This window comes from Pseudorca crassidens, chromosome 19, assembly GCF_039906515.1.
Source record: "Pseudorca crassidens isolate mPseCra1 chromosome 19, mPseCra1.hap1, whole genome shotgun sequence".
NCBI classification, from domain to species: Eukaryota; Metazoa; Chordata; class Mammalia; order Artiodactyla; family Delphinidae; genus Pseudorca; species Pseudorca crassidens.
In genome coordinates this window covers 22609432-22633069 of record NC_090314.1, presented here as the reverse complement: position 1 = coordinate 22633069, position 23638 = coordinate 22609432, and the positions used below count along the sequence as shown (strand labels likewise).

General features: G+C 56.2%; 3 protein-coding genes, 1 long non-coding RNA gene and 1 pseudogene across 4 annotated transcripts in view; 1 reads left to right on the top strand and 4 right to left on the bottom strand.

The window, feature by feature from the left end:
• LOC137211787 (uncharacterized) overlaps positions 1-17729 on the top strand; it is a 350093-nt gene extending 332364 nt beyond the window's left edge. Inside the window, exon 2 of the long non-coding RNA XR_010937212.1 lies at positions 17431-17729. This is a non-coding gene — a long non-coding RNA (uncharacterized lncRNA). The remainder of the gene's footprint in view (positions 1-17430) is intronic.
• Positions 2589-5481, bottom strand: LOC137212529 (transmembrane protein 102-like). The gene is given in 6 exon segments (XM_067716021.1): positions 2589-3479; positions 3482-3613; positions 3616-3823; positions 4440-4547; positions 4716-4753; positions 5469-5481. Coding segments are annotated over 6 exon segments (1236 nt in total). The 3' UTR covers positions 2589-2742.
• LOC137212524 (uncharacterized protein SPEM3-like) lies at positions 6858-10719 on the bottom strand. Its single transcript, XM_067716004.1, is given in 7 exon segments — positions 6858-6905; positions 6907-7105; positions 7107-7353; positions 7356-7738; positions 7740-8999; positions 9064-9772; positions 10716-10719. Coding segments are annotated over 7 exon segments (2850 nt in total).
• On the bottom strand, positions 14862-16248 carry LOC137212523 (spermatid maturation protein 1-like; annotated as a pseudogene).
• A 2184-nt stretch (positions 17730-19913) lies between the features above and the next one.
• On the bottom strand, positions 19914-21730 carry LOC137211785 (neuroligin-2-like). Its single transcript, XM_067714408.1, has 4 exons — positions 21589-21730; positions 21230-21415; positions 20915-21107; positions 19914-20549 (listed from the first exon to the last, which is right to left on the bottom strand). Exons 1-4 carry the CDS (start codon positions 21707-21709, stop codon positions 19949-19951), a joined length of 1101 nt encoding a protein of 366 aa, XP_067570509.1. The 5' UTR covers positions 21710-21730; the 3' UTR covers positions 19914-19948.
• Positions 21731-23638: the final 1908 nt, after the last annotated feature.

The following is a 23638-nucleotide window of genomic DNA, read 5'->3' as shown; positions in this document are numbered from 1 at the left end:
GGGAACCGGGGCGGGAGCGGGGCTTCCGGAGCCGCAGAAACCCTCGGGGTGACCCAGGCTTCCGGAACCCCCAGGCCCCTCCGCTCGGCATTGAAAGAATCTCTCATTGAGAGAGAGGGCACGTAGTCAGAGGATGGTGGGGGTGGGGACTCGTGTGTTGGGGGGGGCGAGCGGGAGCTTCCAGGCTTCGGGGCACCAGGCTTAGCCCCTCAAGCCTTCCCCCTGCCCTCGAAAGCGAGGAGACTCGGGGTTATGGGCGCGAGACAAGGGAAACTGAGGCATCGTCTGGCCGAGGGTTTGTGGTCCAGGCCCACCTCCTTTCACTTTCGGGCAGTCCCTGTCAGTCGGGCCCCGCTCTTCCGAGTCCCTGGCCTCACCTTCCCAGGCAGAGAGACCGCCGGCCCGGAGACCCCGCCCCAGCCACTCACCCGGGCAGCGGTCCGGTCGCGCGCGCCGACCCCCCCCCCCCCCCCCGCACAGTCGCACCTTGGACAGCAGGATGAGGAGCTGCTTCTGGCAAAGGGACTTGGTGCCGCGGGGACACACGCGCCGCTGCACCGACACGGGCCGGCTGCCCCCGGGCCCGTGGACCTCCCGCTTCTGCCGGATCAGGCTGCTGGCCAGTGCCGCCATGGCACCACGGGAGGAGACACCCCCAAACCGGCAGGCTCCCGGAGCGCGCTGGGCCTCCCCGGAGAAGCCCGCTAGCTCACCAGGACATGCTGTTGACTCTCCGGTCCGACTCGCCGCCTCACCCACGGGACCTGAGGATAAGCCCTAGACGACCCCCACCCCAGGCACCAGCTCCCACCCTTGGGCCTCCTGCTAGCTTCGCCAGACCCAGCAGCCTATGTACCTGTCAGTTGACCCCACCCTCGACCTTTGCCCGCCACAGAAAACTCCCCCTTCTCTGATCTCCAGTGTCCCTGTCCCCCACTAACACTATCCCAAAGCCAAGACCCTCAAATTTTCCACGATGTGGTTCCAATATCCCCAGGCACCTTTCCACCCTATTTCCAGGCCCTGCACTCCTGCCAAAGCCACCCTTGTAATTTTAAGGGTGTGGGTCCTTAGCTTTGGGGATATTAGCTCACCCCACCCCTGCTGGGGTGCTGCCAGTGTCTAGGAAGAACCCAACCTTGGGGTCTTTTCTTTTGCCACCCTCTAATTGAAGAATCCCCCACTTTTTTTCACTGAAATCCCCAAAAAAGTATGCCTTGAAATATCCAGACTGTCGCCAATCAGCAAGAAGAGGTTCCCAGACCCTGTCTCTGGACGATACCGCTTTTTACCAAGTCACCCCCATTTCTAGTGGCACAGCATTCCAGCTGCTGAGCCCCTTTCCTCACCTTGTTACCATCCACTCCTTTTGAAGTCACCTCCAAATCCGCCCTTCCTAGTGGTTACACCAGGTGGTTGTCTGGAGGGCCCTGTGTCACCTCGGAATAAGGAGCATAGGTTTTTGGCTTTTTCTTTTTTTCTGGCAGCCCCTAATTTCCTCGGGGACAGCTGGTGCTGTTTAGATCCCACGCCCTCCAATCCAACCAGCCCCCCGAGAGAGGAGTGCACCCACGTTGTCACGGGTCCCCAAATGTGAACAGACGCGCTATAAGTCAGAGCGCATCAGAGCTTTCTGCGACAGGCCTTCCTTGTCCTCCCCGGGACTGCCTATAGCGCCCCCTCTTCCTTCCCCGACGCCCCTCAACCTGTCCTCTCTTGATCCGGGGACGGCTGGCGCTGGCTCCGGTTCCAGGCTCCTCCCTCCCTGTACCCCACAAGCGGAGCTTCCCCCCACGCCCAGCTAGACGTCCCGGACCCCAGGAAGGAGTGAGAGTGTCTCCGCAGAGAGCCCTGGTCTGGCGAAGTGAGCACTGGGCCTGGCGGCTGGACCAAACCGAGCGGCGGCAGCGGTAGCGGCTGTGGGAAGCTGAGGCGGCGGCGCGACAGCGGCTTCCCCTCCCCCGAGAGCCGGTCCGGGGGCGGGGCAGGAGGCGGAGACGCCGGGAAAGAGGGGGAGGTGAAGCTGGGCGGGCGGAACCCCGGGGTTCCTTGGAGGCAGGGAGTGGCGACGGTCTTAGAGACAGGCGGAGCCGAGGCAAGGCCGCATGTCTCGCATGTCTCCGGGTTCAGAGGAGGAGGGACAAGGAGGCGACTTCACTGAATGGAACTCTGGATGGGGGGAGAGGTTGGGCTTAGATAGATGGAATGGCGGATGCCCCGAGAATGGAGAAAGGGACCCTATTGCCCGGGATGGAGGACAGAACTGGATGAGGAAGGTGGGGGGAATAACTGAAGAGATAGCGGTGGTGGTGAGGTCTAGCCTGGGGTGAAATCCGGCCTCCTTAATGTCTCTGCTTTTGTGTGAGACAAATTGGTCAGTCCCTGGTGTCCATACCTTTCTCCTTTACACGTTTTTTCAGCAAATATATTACCCCCATCCCTATTGACCCCTAAGCGAAAAGACCATAACAACTGGCGGGAGGTGGATGCCAGGGGCTGCACCGGAGTGGGCGGGGTGCTGGCCACAGATTTGGAAAGTGGAGAGGCCAGAATGGAACGACCTGTGCCAGGGATGGGGCGGGAGGAGGGTGGGAGGAAGCGGAGGAACCGGCGAGGAGGCCTTCTAGAACGGGCTCTTCAGGCCCAAAGGGCTCAGCCTGTCTCCCAGGTGAGGGGAGAGCAGCCCCCTCCACATCCCGCTGGCCAGCAGAAGCACATTCCAGGTTAGTAGGAACAGCGTCTTTAATGGGCCCCGCCTCCCACGCCGGCTAAGCCGCCCCCCTTGCGTGCAACCTTGGCCTCTTCCACAGCGGCGCGCAGGGCGCTGGCAGGGTCCCTGCGAAGCAGGGCCAACGCCCCGAGCAGCGAAGCGGCGCCGTCCCCCGCACGGAGCTTTTGGCCACTCAGAAAATAGTGGGGCAGCGTCCCGGCCTCGAGCACCCGGCCCCGCTCATCCAGCAGCCCGAGGCAGCAGGCGCCCGCATTCTCGGGTCGCGCCAGAGAGGGCACGGGCAGCCGCTCACACGCCCAGTAGAGCAACGTCCGCAGGAGGTAGGGCGCCGCGACCCTAGTCCTGGCCACCAGAGGGCGCAGCAGCGCCTGAGCCGCCGCGTGCGCTTGCAGCAGGGGAACGGATATGCGCGTCTTGAGCGCCAGCTCTTGGCCGGCGAAGCAGAGCTGCCAGCCGGAGGCGTCCGGCCGCTCTGTGCCGCCGCCGCCGCCGCCGGGCACCAGGTAGAAGGAAGACGACTCCGAGGCCAGCGGGCCGGCCCACGAGTGGCTCCGAGGGCCCTGGGGCCAGCCGGCCACGGACACCACGGGGATCAAGTCGAAAAGCAGGAGGCGGCGCGGGGGCCCGGGCGTAGCCAGGAGGATGGTGGTGACCCCCGCGTGGCGGGCTGCGTGGACCAAGCGCGGGGCACCCGGAACCGGAAACGGGGACTCAGTGACCGCAGCCAGCGAAACAGAGAACCAGGCACCACCTGGGCGGGGCACAATGTGGGCCATGCCTCCGGAGCCTCCAACGTCTGTGGCACTGGGCTAACGTCGGTTGCTTTGGTGACGTCACCATCCGTTTTTTTCGGTGGTGAGGGAAAGCCAGCATCGGTTACGTTTGGTGAGGCAATTCTGGCACTGAAACATTACTAGGTGAGTTTTCCAAAGACTCGTGTGCCTCAGGCTCAGTGACGTGTAGCTGGTCCACGGAGATTTGCGGATCCTTGGGAGTTTCTTTGCTTCGAGCTGGGTGGATCGAATCACGTCCTCCTGGGAGTGGGGGTCCTAGGCAATCCTGCCATGCCTCCCGGACCGAGGTTCCGCGTACCTGCTCTGGGAGGAAGAGCCATGTGTAACACGATCCCACGTCCGGTTGCAGCTCCTGCCCAGTGCCATCTAGCGAAAGCACGGGCACCAGGAGTGTGAAGCCGGCGTCGTAGTGAGGTCCCCGAGCGTAGGGACCTAGAGGCGCAGGCCCCACATCCAGGGAGCCCTCGCGAATCCCGCAACGAAGCAGCAGGAGCTCTGCCTGAGGAGGAAAGCGAGGGTCCCGGCGGTGAACGAGACCTAAGGAAAGAGAAGGGATCATAAAGTCGTGATCCAGAGCCGGGGCGGGGTGAGGCGGAGCTGAGAGCTGTAAGTTCCCGAAGGCTGGGAGGGTTACTTAGCAAGCAAAGAGAAAACAAAGTCCTTGGCCTGGAGGAGATCTGGTCCTGGCTTGGGAACTTCACTCCAGCTCGCCTGCACACCCAGCTCCTGGATCAGCTGGGTTAGTTCTTTCAGCTGCGCCCCAGAGCAGAAGTCGATGTCCGTGAGCGGCCGGGCTGGGGCTGGGGGCGGTGGGCCCCACCAGGGAGCACTCCCCCAGACCGCGGAAGCCATATGGCTCTGTCGTTTGGGGGCTAGGAAATACACAGACGGGAGGAAGCCCAGACGGGCCGTACCTTTTGCTGCGGAAAACTGGCCCCCGTTCTTGGCTCTTCCAGAGGCCAAGAGGGTTCCCAAGACACGGTCCGCCAATGGGTCTGCAGACGAAGGGCCCTAAATTTAGTCTTGAAAGAGAACAAATAAATACCTCCTCCGTCCTTGCCCTTTTCTCATATGCTGGTCCCCGCCCCCATGGAACGGTTCACCTGATTCAGCAGGTAGAAAGTAGCTGTTTGGCCCCTCCTAAGGTATGCAATAGCCTCCTTCGCTGCCCCTTGTCTACGTCCCCTTACCTCTTTTTCAGAAGAGGCTAGTGGTTTGCAGCTTCCCTCTTAGGGTTAGCTACAAAGGCTGGGAAGAGAATGGATAGGAAGATTCAACAGGTAACTTCTTCCTGCTGCCTGTAAGGCCACGCCCTTAAATTATAACCACGCCCCTTTCTGGAGACTGTCGGGGTGGTGCCGGACCAGCCCGGCCTCCAGTCAGAGTTCAGTCACTCCTTTCGCTCTGCAGAGATCTCGCGGCTATCCTGGGAGTTGTAGTTTGTCTTCAAAGCTACCAGGGCATTGGGACCACGCCCCCACATCCTTTCCTGTTCCGTTGAAGTAGTGCCTGATGGAAGTTGTAGTTTCTATGGAGGTAAGCTATTCTGTGTCTTTATGATAAACTATTCTGTGTCTTTATGATAAACTATTCTGTGTCTTTACAAGGCCAGGTGAACCGCACAAACACTCCTTGGGGTTAGAACAGAGGCCTAATAGGATGGATCTGAATAGCAAACAATAATGAGGGACATACACTAGGGAATGCAGAGAAATAGGGGACTCTACATCTCACTTGGGAGTAGAGGAGCCCTGGTCATTTAAATCTAGAAGGGTTCTTGCATGCAGTTATAACTTCAGTTTAGAGATGAGACTGCAAGCCTAGAAAGGTTGCACATGACTTGTCCAAGTTCAGAGCTCAGCCAGAGAGCTGTTGGAAATGGGCTCTCCAGCTGGAACGTATCTCCTTGGAATCGGTGGTGGTAACGTTAGACAAGAACACACCGATAGTGTGCATGTAGTGACCCAGGGATGGACATCTGACTCAGGGAAGGGACATATTAGTGTTGCCCACCTCAGACACACAAGTGGTGTCAGGAAAAACACTTTGGAATCTCGCAGTTTATGTGTGTATACAGAAGAGTTATCAGGACTGAAAATCAAGTCCAGAGGAAACTCCAGCTGGGCTAGGGCAGGGCAATGAAAAATTATCAGTGGAAGGAAATGGCTTTCAGCGACCAGTGCTATCATGGACACAGCTTAAGTCCAGGATGAACCTAGGAGTCAGAATAATAGGACAGAAAGATAGGACACCAGAGACACGCGCACAGATTAGACCAATGCATACTGGACCAGGAATTCTAACATTCCTTTTTCCTAGGGGTCTGTCTCCCCAGTGAACTAGGCCTAAGTCCATGGGCAAGAAAATTAAGTGGAGACACCTCAAAATATCTAGAGGCCTATGAAGGAGGGGACCCTCAATATCCAGCGCTCAATTTGGGGAGCCTAGAACACAAGGTTTCCTAGTCACTGACAAAGAGAGGTCTTCTCCCTCAGTAACCAAGAGCCCCAAACACAGCCCAGAACGGGGGAGGCAAGTTTCCGTACACCTGGTCATGAGCCAAGAGACCAGATGAGGAAAACTGAAGCCTGGGCTCTTTCTCACAGTCTGGGGAAATCAGGCACTGGGTGTCCAGCCCCACATCTTACCTCCTCCCCAGAGGGTGGCTTCTGAAGCACCCTAAAAAGAGCAAAGTTCGCTGGTCTCTGGGGGAGCTTTAAGATGCTGGGGGTGGGTGACAGGGAAAGGAAAATTGCTCTAAACTCTAAAGCACTGCTCTGCAATAGCATTTTCCATGATGATGCAAATGTTCTAAACCTGTGCCGTCCAGTGCAGTAGCCACTAGCTCCATGTGCCTACTGAGCCCTTAGAAGGTCATGGCACTGAGGAACAGAATTTTTTTTTTTTTTGGCCAAGCCATGAAGCTTGCGGGGTCTGAGTTCCCCGACCAGGGATTGAACCCCAGCCACAGCAGTGAAAGCGCCAAGTCCCAACACCTGGACCGCCAGGGAACAGAATTGGATGCCAGGGAAATTCCGTTCCCTGAGGAAGAGAATTTTTAACATTTTAACTTAATTTTTAACAGAATTAATTTTCCTTAATTTTAACTAATTTACATTCCAACAGGCATTTGGCTAGTGGCTACTGTAATTGACAGTGCAGCTCTAGGGCCTTGGGGATAACGGATTTAGCTAGACAGCGATGGAGGGAAAGCGGGGATACTTTAGGTCCTCATCAGGTCCTGTGGAATTGGGCTGGGGTGGATGTCCTCAACCACCCACAGAACACTTCTCTTGTCTCTTTACTCCTCATGCATATCTGTCCCTCTTTTTCTAAGTTGCTCTGAGCACACTGATATCCCCACTCCTTGATGGTCTCTGGTGAGTTGTTGGATGTCTCTCGGTGAAGGCGCCTGGGAGACAGAGCTTCGCACTTGTCCCTGCCTGCTCTGAACTGTCTCTGGCGGGCGTCAAAGACCACATGTCCTAGCCAGGTGCCTGACCCAGGACAGTAGGGCTTCCAGCTGGTTTTGGGAGGCGTAGACATCTGGCGATAGTTCTGGCAGGCTGGAGGAACTGAAGTACACCCAGTCTTGGCTGCCTGCTCGCCGGGAGGGTGATTGGAGCTCAATCAGTACAGGTACTTCTGAGAAGATTTGCAGGTCATTGTAGGCCACCTGAGCCCTGGGAGAGCAGGAGTTCTGACTGGGTGGGACAGAAGTCCATGGTATGTGCTGCCCAGCATCCTCCTTTCGAGGAACTGCCTCAGATATAAATGACTTTCGGGTCTGATGTGGGCCCAAAACTTGGACAGAGTCAGTTCCAGATGGTTCTTGTTGAGGCCAGGGTTTGGGATAAGGCATGAGTTGTTATGGAGGCCTGATCTCTTGAATAAGCCAGAGTCTTGAGTAAGAGCTGGACCCTTATGGGGGCCAGCATCGCGATTAATTCCCGAGTACTTGTGGAAGTTAGGGTCATGGGTATGTTCTGAGCTCCTGTAATTTCCAGCATCTTGGGTAAGGCCACATCTCCTTTTGACTTCAGTGGCTTGGGTAAAGCCTGGATACTTATGGAGGTCAGAATCTTGAGTAAGGCCTTGGCTCCTGCAGACTCAAGAATCTTGGGTAAGACCTGGATTCTTGTAGTCTCCTGAGTCTCGGGTAAGGCTTGAGCCCTTATGGAGGTGAGGGGTTTGCACAAGGCCTGGGCTCTTCAGATTCCTGGCAAAGGCCTGAGCTCTTGTTGGCTCCAGAGTCTTGGGCAAGGTATGGATACTTCTCTGGCCCGGAATCTTGGGTAAAGTCTGGACTCCTAGACACTCCTGAATCTTGGGCATTACCTGTACTCTTGTCACATCCAGAATCTTGAGAAGGGTGTGGGCTATTATGGAAGCCAGTTTTTTGGGAGAGCTCTTGACTTTTATACAGTACAGTCTTTTGCTTTCGTTCCAGATTCCTATAGACTCCAGAATAATGCATAAAGCCTGAGCTCCTCTGAATGTCAGAAGTTTGGAGAAATGGTGTGTTCTTGTGGAGACCAGAGGTTTGGGTGAGATATGGGTGTATAAAGAAACGTCTATCTCGAGTAGAACCTAAGCTCTTCTGGGCACCAGAATCTTGGGTAATGACTGGATTCTTCTGAAAGTCAGAGTCGTGGGAAAGGCTTGGATTCTTGCAGAGGTAAGGGTCTTGGGTAAGGCCTGGAAGCTTGTGGAGGCCTGGATCTTGAGCAAGGCCTGGGTTCTTGGGGAGACCTGGGTCTCGGGTAAGGCCTGGGTTCTTATGGAGGCCTGGGTCTTGGATAAGGCCTGGGTCCTTGTGGAGGCTTGGATTTGGGGTAAGGCCTGGGTTTCTGAAAACTCTACAGTCTTTTGAAGGGCCTGGGGTCCTTTGGAGGACAGAGCCTTGGTTGAGGCCTAGACTCTCATGAAGTTCAGGGGGTTGGGGCTGGTTTGGGGTTTGGGAAGTAGTGGATAACTGGGGAGGGATGGGGCCCTGGGAAGAGAGGACAGACTGAGGAGACTTGGAGGTTGGGGGAAAGGTGGGGGGTTGTATTAAGGTGGAGGGCTTCTGGTGGTTGCTGTGTTGAAGGACAAAGGATCTGGGAGAAACAAGAGGCAGAGAAAGAGTGCATGGTGGAGGCATGGTGCATGGTGAGCTCTGGGCACTGGTTGGAGAATGGAAGCAAGGTTGAGAAGGTGCAGCATCCTTGGAGTACACCAGGAATGTGGGGTAGACTGGAGTCTGGGGGTCTGTGTTTCTCTTCTCAGACCTGCAAGGATGGAAGCTGCAGTAAGGGAAGGTCTTGGACTGTACAAATTTGTCTTTGGCATCATTTGAGGTCTTTCCTTCCATATTCCCCAACTCCAGGTAACCCAGTATGGATCCTGTGGAGGGCTTGGCACTGTCCCTACTACATTGCTTCAGTGTTTGCTCTGCTGTACCAGAGCTCACCAGACCATGACCCTCTTGGGGCCTGGAGGGGGTACCAACCCATCCACACTGAGGCGGCATCCAGCAGCAAGTTCTTTCTGGAATACCCAGAGTTCTGAGGCAGACACACATGGAATAAGTTCTGCTTTACCCTGCGGTCATGGTAGACCACATGGCCGGAGGAGAGGCCTTGGCTAAAGGCAGACAAGGTAGAGGGAATAGAACCTAGGATGGGCATAGGGGTGGTGGACGGGACTTGAGTGTTTGTCAGGGCCATGCCCAGCCCTGGGACAGAGGTTGTGGCAAAGATCGGGACAGGGGCTGGTGTAGGGGCTAGGGCAGGAGTAGTAGCAGGGGTAGAAGTTGGGAGAGGGACCAGAGTGTTGGCATGGATATAGGTCAGATGAGCATGGGTCAGGGTGCAGACAGAAGTTTGGCCCAAGGACTGGGCTGAGGCATGTGAGGTGTCCTGGTCTTGGGCCTGGGCTGGGGTATGGGCTGAGGTATGCTCAGGGCCATGGACCTGGGCAGGGCTGTGCTCAGGGGTGAGGGCTGGGGAGGGGGTCTGGGCCTGGGGGGTGGTGTGCTCAGGGGAGTGGAATGTGGAGCAAGTCTGGGCCTGAGGTGGGGCGTGCTCAGAGGGGTGGGTGGAGGAGAAGGTCTGGGCTTTGGCAGGAGTGTTCCCAGTGGGGTGCACTAGGGAGAAGGCCTGGGTCTGGGCGGAAGTGTGCTCATGGGCATGGCCTCGGGAGCAGGTCTCGGCCAGGGTGGGGGGCGGGTGTGCCCAGGGGGCTGGGCTGAGGAGGTGGCCTGGGCCTTGGCAGGAGCATGCGCAGGGGGCTGAACTGGGGAGCGGGTCTGGGCCCGGGCTGGGACCTGGGCTGGGTCAGAGTCTGGTGTCTTAGTCTTGCTGTCTTGGGGCAGGCGGAGTGGAACCACGTCCACCTTGCTCATCCTTCGGAGCTTGGAAGATGTCTCCTGCCTGGAGTACAAGGTGGCTTGGGACTTTAAGGCTGTGACCGGAGGGGCCTCCCCAGCTCCCACTACCCGCTCCATCCACAGTCCCCATGGAGCCTCCGTGGAAGCCCCAGCCCATCCACACTGAGGCGGCATCCAGCAGCACTTAGAAGCATTCTCGTCATTTGTGTCTGGTATCCAGGAGTTTGGGTGGTGGTTTGGGTGCCCGAGCAGGAAGCTTGGGCGATGGCGGAAGCGGGAAGAAACTCTTGAGCACAGGTTCTTGGGATCCACGGAGCAGCGCATGCACATGCGATGGCTGCCTACACAGCTGGCTTGCTTGTCTGCAGGGAAAGGCGAGATGGGTCAGGGCCTGGCTTCCTGAGGGGCTGAGAATCAAGGCAGGGATAGAAGAAAGGGGACAGGCCCACATCCCCTGAGCCCACGCTGGCGCCCACTCACCTTTGGGGAAAATACGATTGAAAAGTACCCGCAAGTAACTCTTCAGATGCCTCCAGAGCTGAGGGAAGCAGGGGAGGGGGGAGACCGGGAGCAGGGTTAGCCCTGAAATCCAACACTTGTCCGGCCACACCCCAGCAGCCCTCCCACCTCAGCCCCTTCAAGACCCCAGGGCTCCCCCAACCGCGCTGCACAGATCCTGCCCTGACCATAGTCACCACGTTGATCCCCACGTTGAGCAAGATGAAGCTGACCGGGATCAGAAGAATTGAGTCTCCTAGCTCCTGGCATTTCCTGGGGATGGGGCCAGTGAACGGCTCGGCTCGGTAGAGGGCTCGCTCACCCATGGCCGGGGGTCCAAGGACTGCCTGGGTACCCTGGCCTCCACATAGTCACTGGGAGCCAGACTGGGTCATAATGGGGCAGGTGGTGAGGTCACAGTGAGGGAGGGGGACGAAAAGGAGGGCCCAGAGTGGCATTCCCTGGTAACCAGGGTCAGGTAAGCTGAGCCTGGACAGTCAAACAGGGCCCGGTGGCCGGCATACATCCCCTCGAGCGGTCATTCATTCGCTCACCGCCCGCTGACTCACTTGTTCAAATGACACATTGCGTCTCTTGGCCCCTCTTGAGACTAGGAAGACCTTGGCCTCAGAGGCCTGCTGAAGGCCTGGCTGGAGTCCAGAGCCTCAGCCTTCTTCATGCCCTTCACTGGGCCTGGAGCTGGACCTGCCCAGATGTGGAACCTCCCAGTTTGGAAGCAGCTTCTTGTATGAGGCTCTTTGGGGACAGGAAGAGCTGAGACACAGAGGAGGTGCCCAGAGACCAGGGGTTTGGAGTCTGCAGCTGCAGATGTACTTAGTGCATGGTATAGGACCAGGAGGGGCCTGCTGGCAGAACTGTGGCCACTAAACCAAGGGGACCCTCAGGCCAAGAAGGGGACACTGGCTTCTTATTGCAGGAAGCCAAGGGCAGGGGCCCAGGCTGGCAGAAGGAGTGGCGCTTCCAAGCCACAGACCACCAATGTTTCCTGGACTCTGGCGCTCTTTATTAATCTCTCCATGCCCTGCCCCCACCCCGCCCCCGCCCCCATTTGCCGCATGGTCAGTTCATTTTCCCAGTCTGGCTCCTGTGCAGAGAGGGCCTCGAGGCCGAGGTGGAAGGTAGCAGCGAGTTGGCCCGTGCTTGGCTCTCCTGCTGTTGCCGCTTCCGCTCCAGGCTGTCATACACCTGGTAGTTGGCATTGCCCCCCGGGTTCCGGCTGAGTGGCATGAAGGTGGGCGGAGGTGGAGGGTGCTCGGTAGCCTGGACGTCGGGCAGGGGCTGGGAGGGGCGGAGGAGCAGCGATGAGTTGGGAGCCAGGGCCCGCTTGTACGAGGCCTCGGCCAGCACCGTGAGGGAGGCGGACGTGGCCAGAGGGCGCCGCACGGGCAGCATCTCGGCCCATTCGGCTGCCCGGCGCCGCACCTTGTGGGGATCCCGGGAGTAGTTCAAGTGTCCCATGAAGGGGTGCGGGCTGCGGTTGGGCTGGCTGTGAGCACAGCTGGGGAGGCTCCGTCCGTGGGCCGGGGGAGGGGGAGTTGCGCTGCCAGGCTTCGGGCCGGCAGCCCAGGAATTCTTACATTCCTTTGTCCCAGGGGTCTGTCTCCCCAGTGAACTAGGCCTAAGTCCATGGGCAAGAAAATTAAGTGGAGACACCTCGAAAAATTTGGAGGCCTATGAAGGAGGAGACCCTCAGAATCCAGCGCTCAATTTGGGGAGCCTAGAACACAAGGTTTCCTAGTCACTGACAAAGAGAGGTCTTCTCCCTCAGTAACCAAGAGCCCCAAACACAGCCCAGAACGGGGGAGGCAAGTTTCCATACACCTGGTCGTGACCCAAGAGACCAGATGAGGAAAACTGAAGCCTGGGCTCTTTCTCACAGTCTGGGGAAATCAGGCACTGGGTGTCCAGCCCCACATCTTACCTCCTCCCCAGAGGGTGGCTTCTGAAGCACCCTAAAAAGAGCAAAGTTCGCTGGTCTCTGGGGGAGCTTTAAGATGCTGGGGGTGGGTGACAGGGAAAGGAAAATTGCTCTAAACTCTAAAGCACTGCTCTGCAATAGCATTTTCCATGATGATGCAAATGTTCTAAACCTGTGCCGTCCAGTGCAGTAGCCACTAGCTCCATGTGCCTACTGAGCCCTTAGAAGGTCATGGCACTGAGGAACAGAATTTTTTTTTTTTTTTTGGCCAAACCATGAAGCTTGTGGGGTCTGAGTTCCCCGACCAGGGATTGAACCCCAGCCACAGCAGTGAAAGCGCCAAGTCCCAACACCTGGACCGCCAGGGAACAGAATTGGATGCCAGGGAAATTCCGTTCCCTGAGGAAGAGAATTTTTAACATTTTAACTTAATTTTTAACAGAATTAATTTTCCTTAATTTTAACTAATTTACATTCCAACAGGCATTTGGCTAGTGGCTACTGTAATTGACAGTGCAGCTCTAGGGCCTTGGGGATAACGGATTTAGCTAGACAGCGATGGAGGGAAAGCGGGGATACTTTAGGTCCTCATCAGGTCCTGTGGAATTGGGCTGGGGTGGATGTCCTCAACCACCCACAGAACACTTCTCTTGTCTCTTTACTCCTCATGCATATCTGTCCCTTTTTTTCTAAGTTGCTCTGAGCACACTGATATCCCCACTCCTTGATGGTCTCTGGTGAGTTGTTGGATGTCTCTCGGTGAAGGCGCCTGGGAGACAGAGCTTCGCACTTGTCCCTGCCTGCTCTGAACTGTCTCTGGCGGGCGTCAAAGACCACATGTCCTAGCCGGGTGCCTGACCCAGGACAGTAGGGCTTCCAGCTGGTTTTGGGAGGCGTAGACATCTGGCGATAGTTCTGGCAGGCTGGAGGAACTGAAGTACACCCAGTCTTGGCTGCCTGCTCGCCGGGAGGGTGATTGGAGCTCAATCAGTACAGGTACTTCTGAGAAGATTTGCAGGTCATTGTAGGCCACCTGAGCCCTGGGAGAGCAGGAGTTCTGACTGGGTGGGACAGAAGTCCATGGTATGTGCTGCCCAGCATCCTCCTTTCGAGGAACTGCCTCAGATATAAATGACTTTCGGGTCTGATGTGGGCCCAAAACTTGGACAGAGTCAGTTCCAGATGGTTCTTGTTGAGGCCAGGGTTTGGGATAAGGCATGAGTTGTTATGGAGGCCTGATCTCTTGGATAAGCCAGAGTCTTGAGTAAGAGCTGGACGCTTATGGGGGCCAGCATCGCGATTAATTCCCGAGTACTTGTGGAAGTTAGGGTCATGGGTATGTTCTGAGCTCCTGTAATTTCCAGCATCTTGGGTAAGGCCACATCTCCTTTTGACTTCAGTGGCTTGGGTAAAGCCTGGATACTTACGGAGGTCAGAATCTTGAGTAAGGCCTTAGCTCCTGCAGACTCCAGAATCTTGGGTAAGACCTGGATTCTTGTAGTCTCCTGAGTCTCGGGTAAGGCTTGAGCCCTTATGGAGGCGAGGGGTTTCCACAAGGCCTGGGCTCTTCAGATTCCTGGCAAGGGCCTGAGCTCTTGATGACTCCAGAGTCTTAGGCAAGGTGTGGACGCTTCTCTGGCCTAGAATCTTGGGTAAAGTCTGGACTCCTAGAGACTCCTGCATCTTGGGCATTACCTGTACTCTTGTCATATCCAGAATCTTGAGAAGGGTGTGGGCTATTATGGAAGCCAGTTTTTAGGGAGAGCTCTTGACTTTTATAGAATACAGTCTCTTGCTTTCTTTCTAGATTCCTATAGACTCCAGAATCGTGCATAAAGCCTGAGCTCCTCTGAATGTCAGAAGTTTGGAGAAATGGTGTGTTCTTGTGGAGACCAGAGGGCTGGGTGAGATATGGACGTTTAAAGAAACGTCTATCTCGAGTAGAACCTAAGCTCTTCTGGGTGCTAGAATCTTGGGTAATGACTGGATTCTTCTGAAAGTCAGAGTCATGGGAAAGGCTTGGATTCTTGCAGAGGTAAGGGTCTTGGGTAAGGCCTGGAAGCTTGTGGAGGCCTGGATCTTGAGCAAGGCCCGGGTTCTTGGGGAGGCCTGGGTCTCGGGCAAGGCCTGAATTCTTGTGGAGGCAGTCCTGGGATCATTGCTGGGGTTCATTGCTGGGGTCTGTGAAAGTGGTACCTGGTGAACCTCAAGTCATTTTGTTTGCACAATGAACATCTCAACAGATATAGAGGAATATAGACCTCACCTTCCATACCAGATGGGTTCCTGGAATGTGAGCAGATAGGCCTTTTATGAATCACCCTGCTTCTCTGTTCATTTTCATTTGACTAACGTTATCGATCATTTTAAGCTGATTCCATCAAGTGGGTCTATATTGAGCACCTGCTGCGTGTTTGGAGTCTTGATGGAAAATGCCCACTGGCTGTTTCTCTTTCTTTCTCTCTTTTTTTTTCTTTTTGGCCATGCAGTGTGGTTTGCAGGATCTTAGTTCCCCGACCAGGGATTGAACTGGGGCCGTCAGCAATGAAAGCGTGTAGTCCTAATCACTGGACATCCCGGGAATTCCCTGTGGCTGTGTGGGCCCTGGCACCCCCCACACCACCACAAACCACCTCCTCTCTTCTTTTTATTCTTCTCCCAGTCACCTCTCTGTCAGGGAACGGTATACCTAGGCCTTTCCCGTCCCCTCAGCCATGCTGGATCCAGAGACCAGGGGGTAACAGTGGGAGAGGACCTCCACCTCCCTGGTCAGCTCCCACAGCTGCCGCCTCACGTCTCTGGCATTATAGGCTATGCGCCCTGGGGAGTGGCGCCGGGGGATGTCTGCGACGTGGGCTGGGCCCAGGATGGGTGGCTGGGCTGGCGAGCACTGCTCCTGTTCTGCTTGGGGCACCCCCCAACCGTTCTTGTGGCTCAGGGCCTGAGGGCTGTAGGGCGGGGGTTCACAGGTTACGCGTAGGCCTGTAGGCCCAGCTCTGACTGCCTCTCTTTTGAGCGGCCTTCCCTCTACAGTTTGCTGGAAGCAGATGGTCTGGGTAGGTGGCTCCACAGCATCCTGGGCCCAGAGAGTCCAGAACCCCTGGGTGGACTGAAAGCCTTCCCAGTCCTTGGGGCAATTCCAGTTGTGGGGGCAGATTGTTGTGTGCTGACGTGGGGGCTTCTCGTCATCGCTGTCAGTTGTCAGGGGCCCAGGCTATGGGGCAGTGGGCGCGGCGTGCTGAAGAGTCTCGACGGCGATAGCGGCGAGTGGGTGGGGGGGACACGATCATTTTCACAGGGTCCATGGTGCACCGAAGGCAGACTGCAGGGGCGCTCTGCTTCGGGGGCTGGGTCTGCTTCCCAGGTGAGCATAACTTAGAAGCTTCTGTGGATCGGGGACAGGTGAGAGGCTGGTGGGGAGCCTGGCTCCTCCAGGAATGGAGAGGCAGGTTGCAGGAAGAAAAGCTGCATAGTTATGGTGTCTGAGCAGGGAGAGCGGGAGGGGAAGGGGTCCACTTAAGGTCAGGGCTAGAACACCAGGTTTCTGCCTTTCCTATTCCCCAACCTCCCCATCCTCCACTTACCTTTCTCACAAATAACACGAAACACTTGGTGTAAGAAGCCATGGAGTCTGCGCCAGAGCTAGGTGGGGGAGGACACAGTGACTGAGTGGCCGTGGCCATGGGGGTCCCTAGGGCCCCAACCTACTGTGCCCACAGTACTACCGGCCGCCTTCCTGTCCCAGAGGCTCCTGGGGGTAAGCGGGTCACAACGATGTGGGGCTCTCCCTCACAGTGTGCCAAGAGGGAGAGTCCTGGGCCTGTGTTTGACCCTCCAGCCTGGGCCAGGGCTTAGCAGAGGCCAAACCCTTCACCTTGCATGTCTCTCCTGTAGCCAGCCACCTGCACCAGCCCATAGGCCCTCTGGCCTGTTTGGTGTCTGTCCCCATCAGCCCCTGCCTGGTCCTCTACACCAGGCTCTGACCTCTGCACAAACACTGGTCCTGATCTTAACTCCCTGAACAACCCCATTACCAATGACCACCTCACCCCAGCACTCACTCCCCCTTTCTCTCTGACCTCAGAGCTGTTCACTGGAAAGGGCTGTGGGCTCGGACCCCCTCCTCCTCCCTCACTGGCAGAGTCACTTCTCCAGGGTTTGTCTCTTCAGAGCCCCACCCCTACCTCCCAACATAACAGCAGGCAAAACCAACAGTTAAACTTTTATATTTACAATATTCCATCCTGGAGTCCCTGCGCCGTGACAAAGTCATGATGCAATCAAAGGCAGGACTGCAAAGCAGCACTGTGCCAGGACGGTGGACTACATCTCTATTGATTTGTTTGGTTGTGTTAAGCTTATCTATGGAAACAGCACAAGGGAGATTTGCGCCCAGGGTTAGGAAAATGAGAAAAACTACTACCACCCCCCACTATTGTTATTACAAAATGGAAAGTACCTATTTCAGCCCCAGGAAACTGCGAACGCAATACACAAATGGAAATATAGGGATGTTCCTATGGAAAACACCCCCAATTGAACAACAGTGGCCCTACGAAGGGGCTGTTGATGATTTTGCTTTCATATGGGTCCACTATAAAGAAAGGTTAATACTCTGGCAACAATTGCCAGGTGATAAACAGGAGCGTAGGAGGTATTGTAAGTGCTACTAGTGGAGTCAGGTGCACAGGAACTGTAGGATATATTGTAAATATTTTTAAGGCACTATTCAAAAAACTTGCCCATGCATTTAAGAAAAAAAAGTGTCATGAAGAACCTAGGGGTAAGAGAGGAATAAAGACACAGACCTGCTGGAGAACGGACTTGAGGATATGGGGAGAGGGAAGGGTGAGCTGTGACAAAGCGAGAGAGAGGCACGGACATATATACACTACCAAACGTAAGGTAGATGGCTAGTGGGAAGCAGCCGCATAGCACAGGGAGATCAGCTCGGTGCTTTGTGACCGCCTGGAGGGGTGGGAGGGAGGGAGACGCAAGAGGGAAGAGATATGGGAACATATGTATATGTATAACTGATTCACTTTGTTATAAAGCAGAAACTAACACACCACTGTAAAGCAATTATACCCCGATAAAGATGTTAAAAAAAAAAACTTGCCCATGCAGAAAGAACACGAAGATTGCACTTCTGTATTAAAGACCTTACATAATAGCTTGGCTTAACTATTAGAAAATAACCTGCAACTAATGAGAACTTGGGGAATTATCTTGTTAGTACATCTAGAAACTGGAGACATTTTCAGAAAACTGACAAAAATATTTTGAGGTTAGAACATGTTGAGATGTTTTGATTTTGTACATGATGATGAAACCTGCCTATATATAAATACTTGCTCTGAAAAATAAATTTGTGCTTGACGTGCTGACATCTACAAAGGGTGTCAGGTCTTGTTTCCTTCGCTGACGCCGTCCATCCCTCAGGTTTACCTGGACTCGTTGGAGCTGGACTCCGACAATTTACAATATTCTCTTCATCTTTTGCCAGGTTTAAAAATGTGTACAGAGCCGCGAAGGGTTGGGGTGGGGACAGGGGATTGTCAAGGAATTGTTCTGGGGACAGGGGCTGGGCATTGGAGTCCATGGCTGAATCATGGGGTCCCCCAGCCCCCCTCCCATGCCCCAGTTTGGGGGGCATCTGTCTACAGGGTTCAGGGCCCAGGTCCCTAGCATTTAGAAGGCAGGGCTGTTTGGAAAGGAGCTAGACCAGGCAGGGGAAGGGGTAGGAAAAGAACTAAGTTTCCATGGGTGGAGGTGGGGGCAGAAGGGACAGTCAGGAGGCAAAGTTCTGGGGAGCCAAGACCAGGGATTTGGGGGTCAGTGGAAGACAGCACTCCACCCCCTATTCAAATTTGGCACCAATGAACCCACAAAATGCCAGCAGACGAGGATTGGCTCCTTCTCGGCTGGTGTCCCTTGAAACCCTTCCCGACATTGTTCCCTTCCCCAGAGGCCCAAACCGTTTCTCTTTGGGCAGTCACCTTACACACATCCTTTCAAATCAAATTCTTCCTGCTGGTGTCTGCCCAAGCGCTGTCCCCCACTGCCCCCTCCATCTGTTCCTCAGTACAGCTGACCCCGTTCTCTCCCCCAACCTGTCCGGGGAAGTCTTTCTCCCCTGCTCTCCTCCCCTCCCCCCTCCACTGCTCCTTTCCTTCAGCCCTGGAGGCCCAGGGGAGAGGGGGCAGGTCAAAGGAGGGGGTGGGCAGCTGAGGGGAGAAGCTGGCTTGAGACCAGGAAGGGATGTCTTCAGAGGGGGACGGCAAAGGGGGGAGGGAAAACAGGGGCAGAGAGGGAGGGATGAGACATGGCGAGAAGAAGGATGCAGGCGGGACCCCTTTAGCTGCCACCTCCCCCTCTCCTGTATCCTACCTGCCCTGGCCCAGGGCTGAGGAATCCTTGGCAAGTTTTGGGGGGTCTTCGCCCCTCAAACCCACCTCAGCAGTTTGGCACGGATGAGCGACGGTCTGAGGACTGAGGGAAGAAGGGCTGCCCTCAGACGGCGGTGAGGGCTTTGGTCAAACATGCACGGCCTCTGTGGGTGGCAGGTGCCACGCAGGCCCCACCCCACCCCACCCCCCGAACTCTAGGGGAAGGAAGGGCAGAGCTTAGGCTCTGTTCATCTCCTCAGCGTTTGTCCCTCCCCCTCAGCTTCTGTCAGTTTGAAGTCCTTTCACACCTGCTGTGTGAGAAGTTAAGTGCTGGGCCTGAGGCCCTAAGATGCAGGGAAGTGCTGGAGAGAAAGGGGTCGTCTGCATGGGAAAACGTACATCCACATGCAAGAACATGTTTCCACTCAGAAATGCATCCTGGACCCAGGGGAAGACAAGTTCCCAGGCAGCACAGGGATGCAAGATCTCCTCTCTTCCCCGTGGCAGGGAATGTGTGTCTGTCATCTGTGGCAGGCGAGGCCACAGAGAGCTGGGGAGACGGGAAGAGAGACAGAGACGGATACGAAGAGACAGAGAAACTGCCAGAGACGGACAGACAGACAGACAAATAGGGATGGAGCCAGACTGCCAGAGACAGTCTGAGATGAGGACAGAGGGGCAGAGAGGGCAGAGACAGACCACCAGTGACAGAGGCAGAGTCTGAGAATGAATGAGATAGAGACATATGGAAACAGAGACACAAAAGGACATGAGAGACAGCCAGGGGGAAACCAGCGAGTACAGAGTAACCAGATCAAAGCAAGCAGAGATATCAATAGATTTCAAGAGAGAGAGGCAGAGACAGCAATAGACAGACACAAACCCTCACACACACTCAGATACACAGATGGGAGCACTCAGACAGCGGGCCGAGCTCTGGGAGGAGAAGGAGAGAGCTGGGTGGGCAAGGGAGGGAAGGAGAGACAGACACGGAGCCGAAGGCACCAAGTGAGCCCACCCCCCAGAAAAGACAGGGACCTCTCTGTCCAACTCTTCTGAGTCTTCAACACACACAGAAGAGCTGTCCGGCAGGTGTCTGAGTCGAGAAGGCAAGAGTGCCTTGATGGAGGAATGATGGCCGTGTGAAGGAGAGGGAGAGAAGGGGCTGAGGATGGAGGCGGTGTGTGCCCTGACCTGCAGGGATGCCCAACCCAGCCCCTCTGGCCCTCACCCGGTCTTGGCGAAGTTGGTCCAGTAGGTCATGACCACGGCGCTGAGCATGACATCATTCTTGGAGAAGTTGCAGGGGAAGAGGTCGGTGGCACCCACCATGGGCACACCAAAGACGTAGGGTAGCTCATGCCCGTGCGCTGCATCTGCCCACTCGGGCCGGCCCTCAGCCTGGCAGTGGTGGTAGAAGGTGTAAAAGTAGACAGGGGACTGGTAGTCAGCGTGCAACTTGGCGGTGGCCACAGCCGGTGCCACCCACTGGTGGCCGGTAAAGAGCGCCAGCAGGGTCTTGCGCCACATCTCGCCATTGTCCCTGTCGGCCCAGTCCGTGTACATAAACTTGATGGTCTCCCGCAGCACATCCTTGCCCTCCGGGTAGCCATATAGGTTGTCCACAAAGTTGGAGACGGTGAAGTCGAAGGCGCTGGCGGACATGCCGTCCTCGCTCTCCGCCGAGTCCTCCACGAACTTGAGGCCCACTCCCTGGTTGACACCGATGAGCATGTCATAGTTGAGGAATTCTCCCTGCTGCATGAGGATCTCAGGGTCATCGGGGACTATGTCACCGTCCACCACGGGCCCAAAGGCGATATGGTAGCTGGGGAGAAGGGGTCAAGGTCGCATCACCTGTTCACCGGCCTCCTCTCAGCTCACAGCCTGCTGAGTCCTCTGCTCAGAAGACTCCTCTCCCCTAGTTAAAACCTTCTGAGCCCTTCAGGGTACTTGACCTCTCGGGAAGTCCTCCCTCAAGCACTTCATGGAGCCTCGTGCACACTGGCTCTGTTTAGGCACCTCCGCCTAGGGAAGGCTTCTGGGAGAAGGCAGGGCCCCGGGAGGGCCTTGAAGTCCCCCTCTCCTGGCTAAATGGAATGCTTGTGGCCTGTGGGCACCTCTCACCCTCAACCTCCTTGGAACCAGCAAGGAGAATGGAGGCCTGGACCTGGCCCTCTCCCACCCCCATACCAGGCGGGCTGTACGTCCTGGTCCACCAGCTCCCGAGAAGGCTTCCGGCACAGACACTCCACGGCCTTGGCGCTGTCCTCCCGGTCACAGCCCACCTTGGCCGCCAGCAGCCGCGTGTACTTGAGAGGCTGGTAGTTGACAGACCAGCTAGAGATAGCAGTGCCACTCTGGGCGATGGCCTTCTGGAACAGCCCTGGTGGGACAGGCAGGCTTTAGGCTGGGCTGTATCAGCCTGAGGGAGGAGAAGGGGGACCTGCTGGGGTTGAGGGTGTGAGAAAGGGGACAAGAGGGACAGGCTGAGGAGGTGGCTGGTACCTTCCGAATGGTGGGAGAGGATCAGAAGGTTGACACAGGAGGCCCCTGCCCCAGATCCGAAGACGGTGATGTGCTCGGGGTCGCCCCCAAAGTGGGCAATGTTCTCACTGAGCCAGCGCAGGGCCTGGATCTGGTCCATGAGCCCGTAGTTGCCTTTTGCAGTCTGGTCCCCAGTGCTGAGAAAACCTGGGGGTAGAGGAAGAAAGGGGGTTTCCTGGGGGTGTCACAGCACGCTTGCCCTCTTTCTGGGCAGCTCAGTCCAACCCAGAAGCCATTCTGCTTCTACTGGGTTTAGAGGAACCCTGCCAGCAGGCCCTCCTCCCAGACTCCAGCCCCTAGAGTTGGCTGCCCACCCTCACCAGGCACCCCAAGCCGGTAGTTGAGTGTGGATACAATGACGTTGCCGTAGGTGGCCAGGACAGAGCCATCCAACATGTTCCCGGTGCCCTCCACGTAGGAGCCTCCATGCAGAAACAGCATCACCGGCTTCTTCCCGGAGTCCCGGATACCTGCGTGGGGAGGGGGCGGGTCGGTGGGCCGGGGGGTGGGGGACAAGGACACAGTCAGACCAGAAGCAGCACCGCCCAGCTCCCAGGCCTGCTGAGTTCCAGCCCAGAGTTCAGGGGACATGTCACTCCCATCCCTGGGGGGCAAGAACGGATTCTCCTCCCTCCCTCCCCAGCTAACCCTGGCAGAAGATCCCTCCCCACCTCCTGCCGGTGTGCCCTACAGCACTTCTCCCCATGCCTGGCAGACCTTCCAAGAAGCCTAGCAGAGGTAGGGCTGGGGGCTGGCCCTCCTCAGGGCATCTGCTGGACCCAGGGGAACCCCTTCCCCCCCACACACAGCAAATCTCCTTCCTGCTCCTAGGAAGAGCGAGCTCTCAAGGCTGCCACTGGAGCTAGAGATCCTGGGAGGGTCCAGGCGTTTCCTTCGACTCAGGCCGTGGGCCTCAGCTCCACATGGTAGCCTGTTCTGTGGGTGAGGGGGTGGCAGGCCCTAGGGTCCCTGGGGGCTTGGTCTCATCCCCAGTTACCATGGCAACCCCCAGCTTAATTACTGTGGCCAGAGGCGGCAGGGTGGGAAACAGCCTGCCTAATGAAGCCAGGGTGCAGCTCTCCCCCAAACTGGCCTAAGTCCTGAGCTCTGGACCCTTCTCTTGCCATGTCCCCAAAGGATCCCATGATCACTCCCATGTGTAGAAGGCCCCTTGAGGGGTAACTAATTCTGGAAGAGGGTGGGAGTCTGAGAGGGCTGGCCAGGGTCCCTGCCCCTGCAGCTCCTCCACGATGCAGCCACAGTGCCTGTGCTGGCGTCACCCCTGGCCTCCAGGCCCTCCTCTTTCTTGACACCTGCAATCTCTGACCAGCCTGGGCACTCGGGCAAATAAGATCCAGGCCTGGGCCTCCACAGCTGGTCCCTAGTGCCTCTGCCCGCCTCCCTCATGCCGCTAGGAACTTCCCTCCTGGCAGAAGGTCAACCAACAGGTCACTGAGACACTCCCCTCCATCCCCCCACAGACAGCTTCCTGCCTCCTGTCTCTTAGGACCTTCTATGACAACTCCTTCCACCTGACTTTGGCCAGGAGCTCCTAGGTGGGCAGTGCCCTCTCTGTGTCCTCCCCCAATCCTATTCTTCCCTTTGTTCCTGAACCCCCAGTGGCCTTCCAACAGTTCAGGCTTGTCTCCTTCCCTCCGAGGTCCTGTCCTAAATGTCTTCACTCCTCCCCGCTCCTCCCCACCCAGCACCTCCACTCCCAGCGAGGGGGGACGGGGAGTCAGAAAGGGGAGGAGCAGGAAGGGGGGCTGGGGCAACAAGAATTCAAAACCAACAACAAAAAAGAGGATCAAGAAAGAAGAAAGAAAAAAACAACAACCAAAAAACAAGAAGCTCTCGGGGCAGATTCAACAAGAAAAGAAAAAAAACCCAAAAAAACAAGAAACCAAAAAGATCCGTTTTTGGAGAAAAAGAAAAAAAGAAAAAAGTTCTTTGCACTTTTTCAAAATTTTGTGGTGTAACTTCAAGATATTGGGCCCTGCTTTCAAAAATGTCCAAATTCTTTAATTTGCTTCAAATGTGCGTTTTCTGCATCGGACAGGCTTTTTTTTGGAAACTGTAGCAGGTTTCTGCTGTCTCGATTGTGTCATCAATTTGCCAACTTAAACTTGTTTTTTTCAAATGTTATTTTGCTCCAGATTAAAATTGTTTTTTCAAATGTTATACTACCCAAGTTTCAAAACAGTCCAAATGTCTTGGGCTTCCCTGGTGGCACAGTGGTTGAGAGTCCGCCTGCCGATGCCGGGAACTCGGGTTCGTGCCCCGGTCCGGGAAGATCCCACATGCCGCAGAGCGGCTGGGCCCGTGAGCCATGGCCGCTGGGCCTGCGTGTCCGGAGCCTGTGCTCCGCAA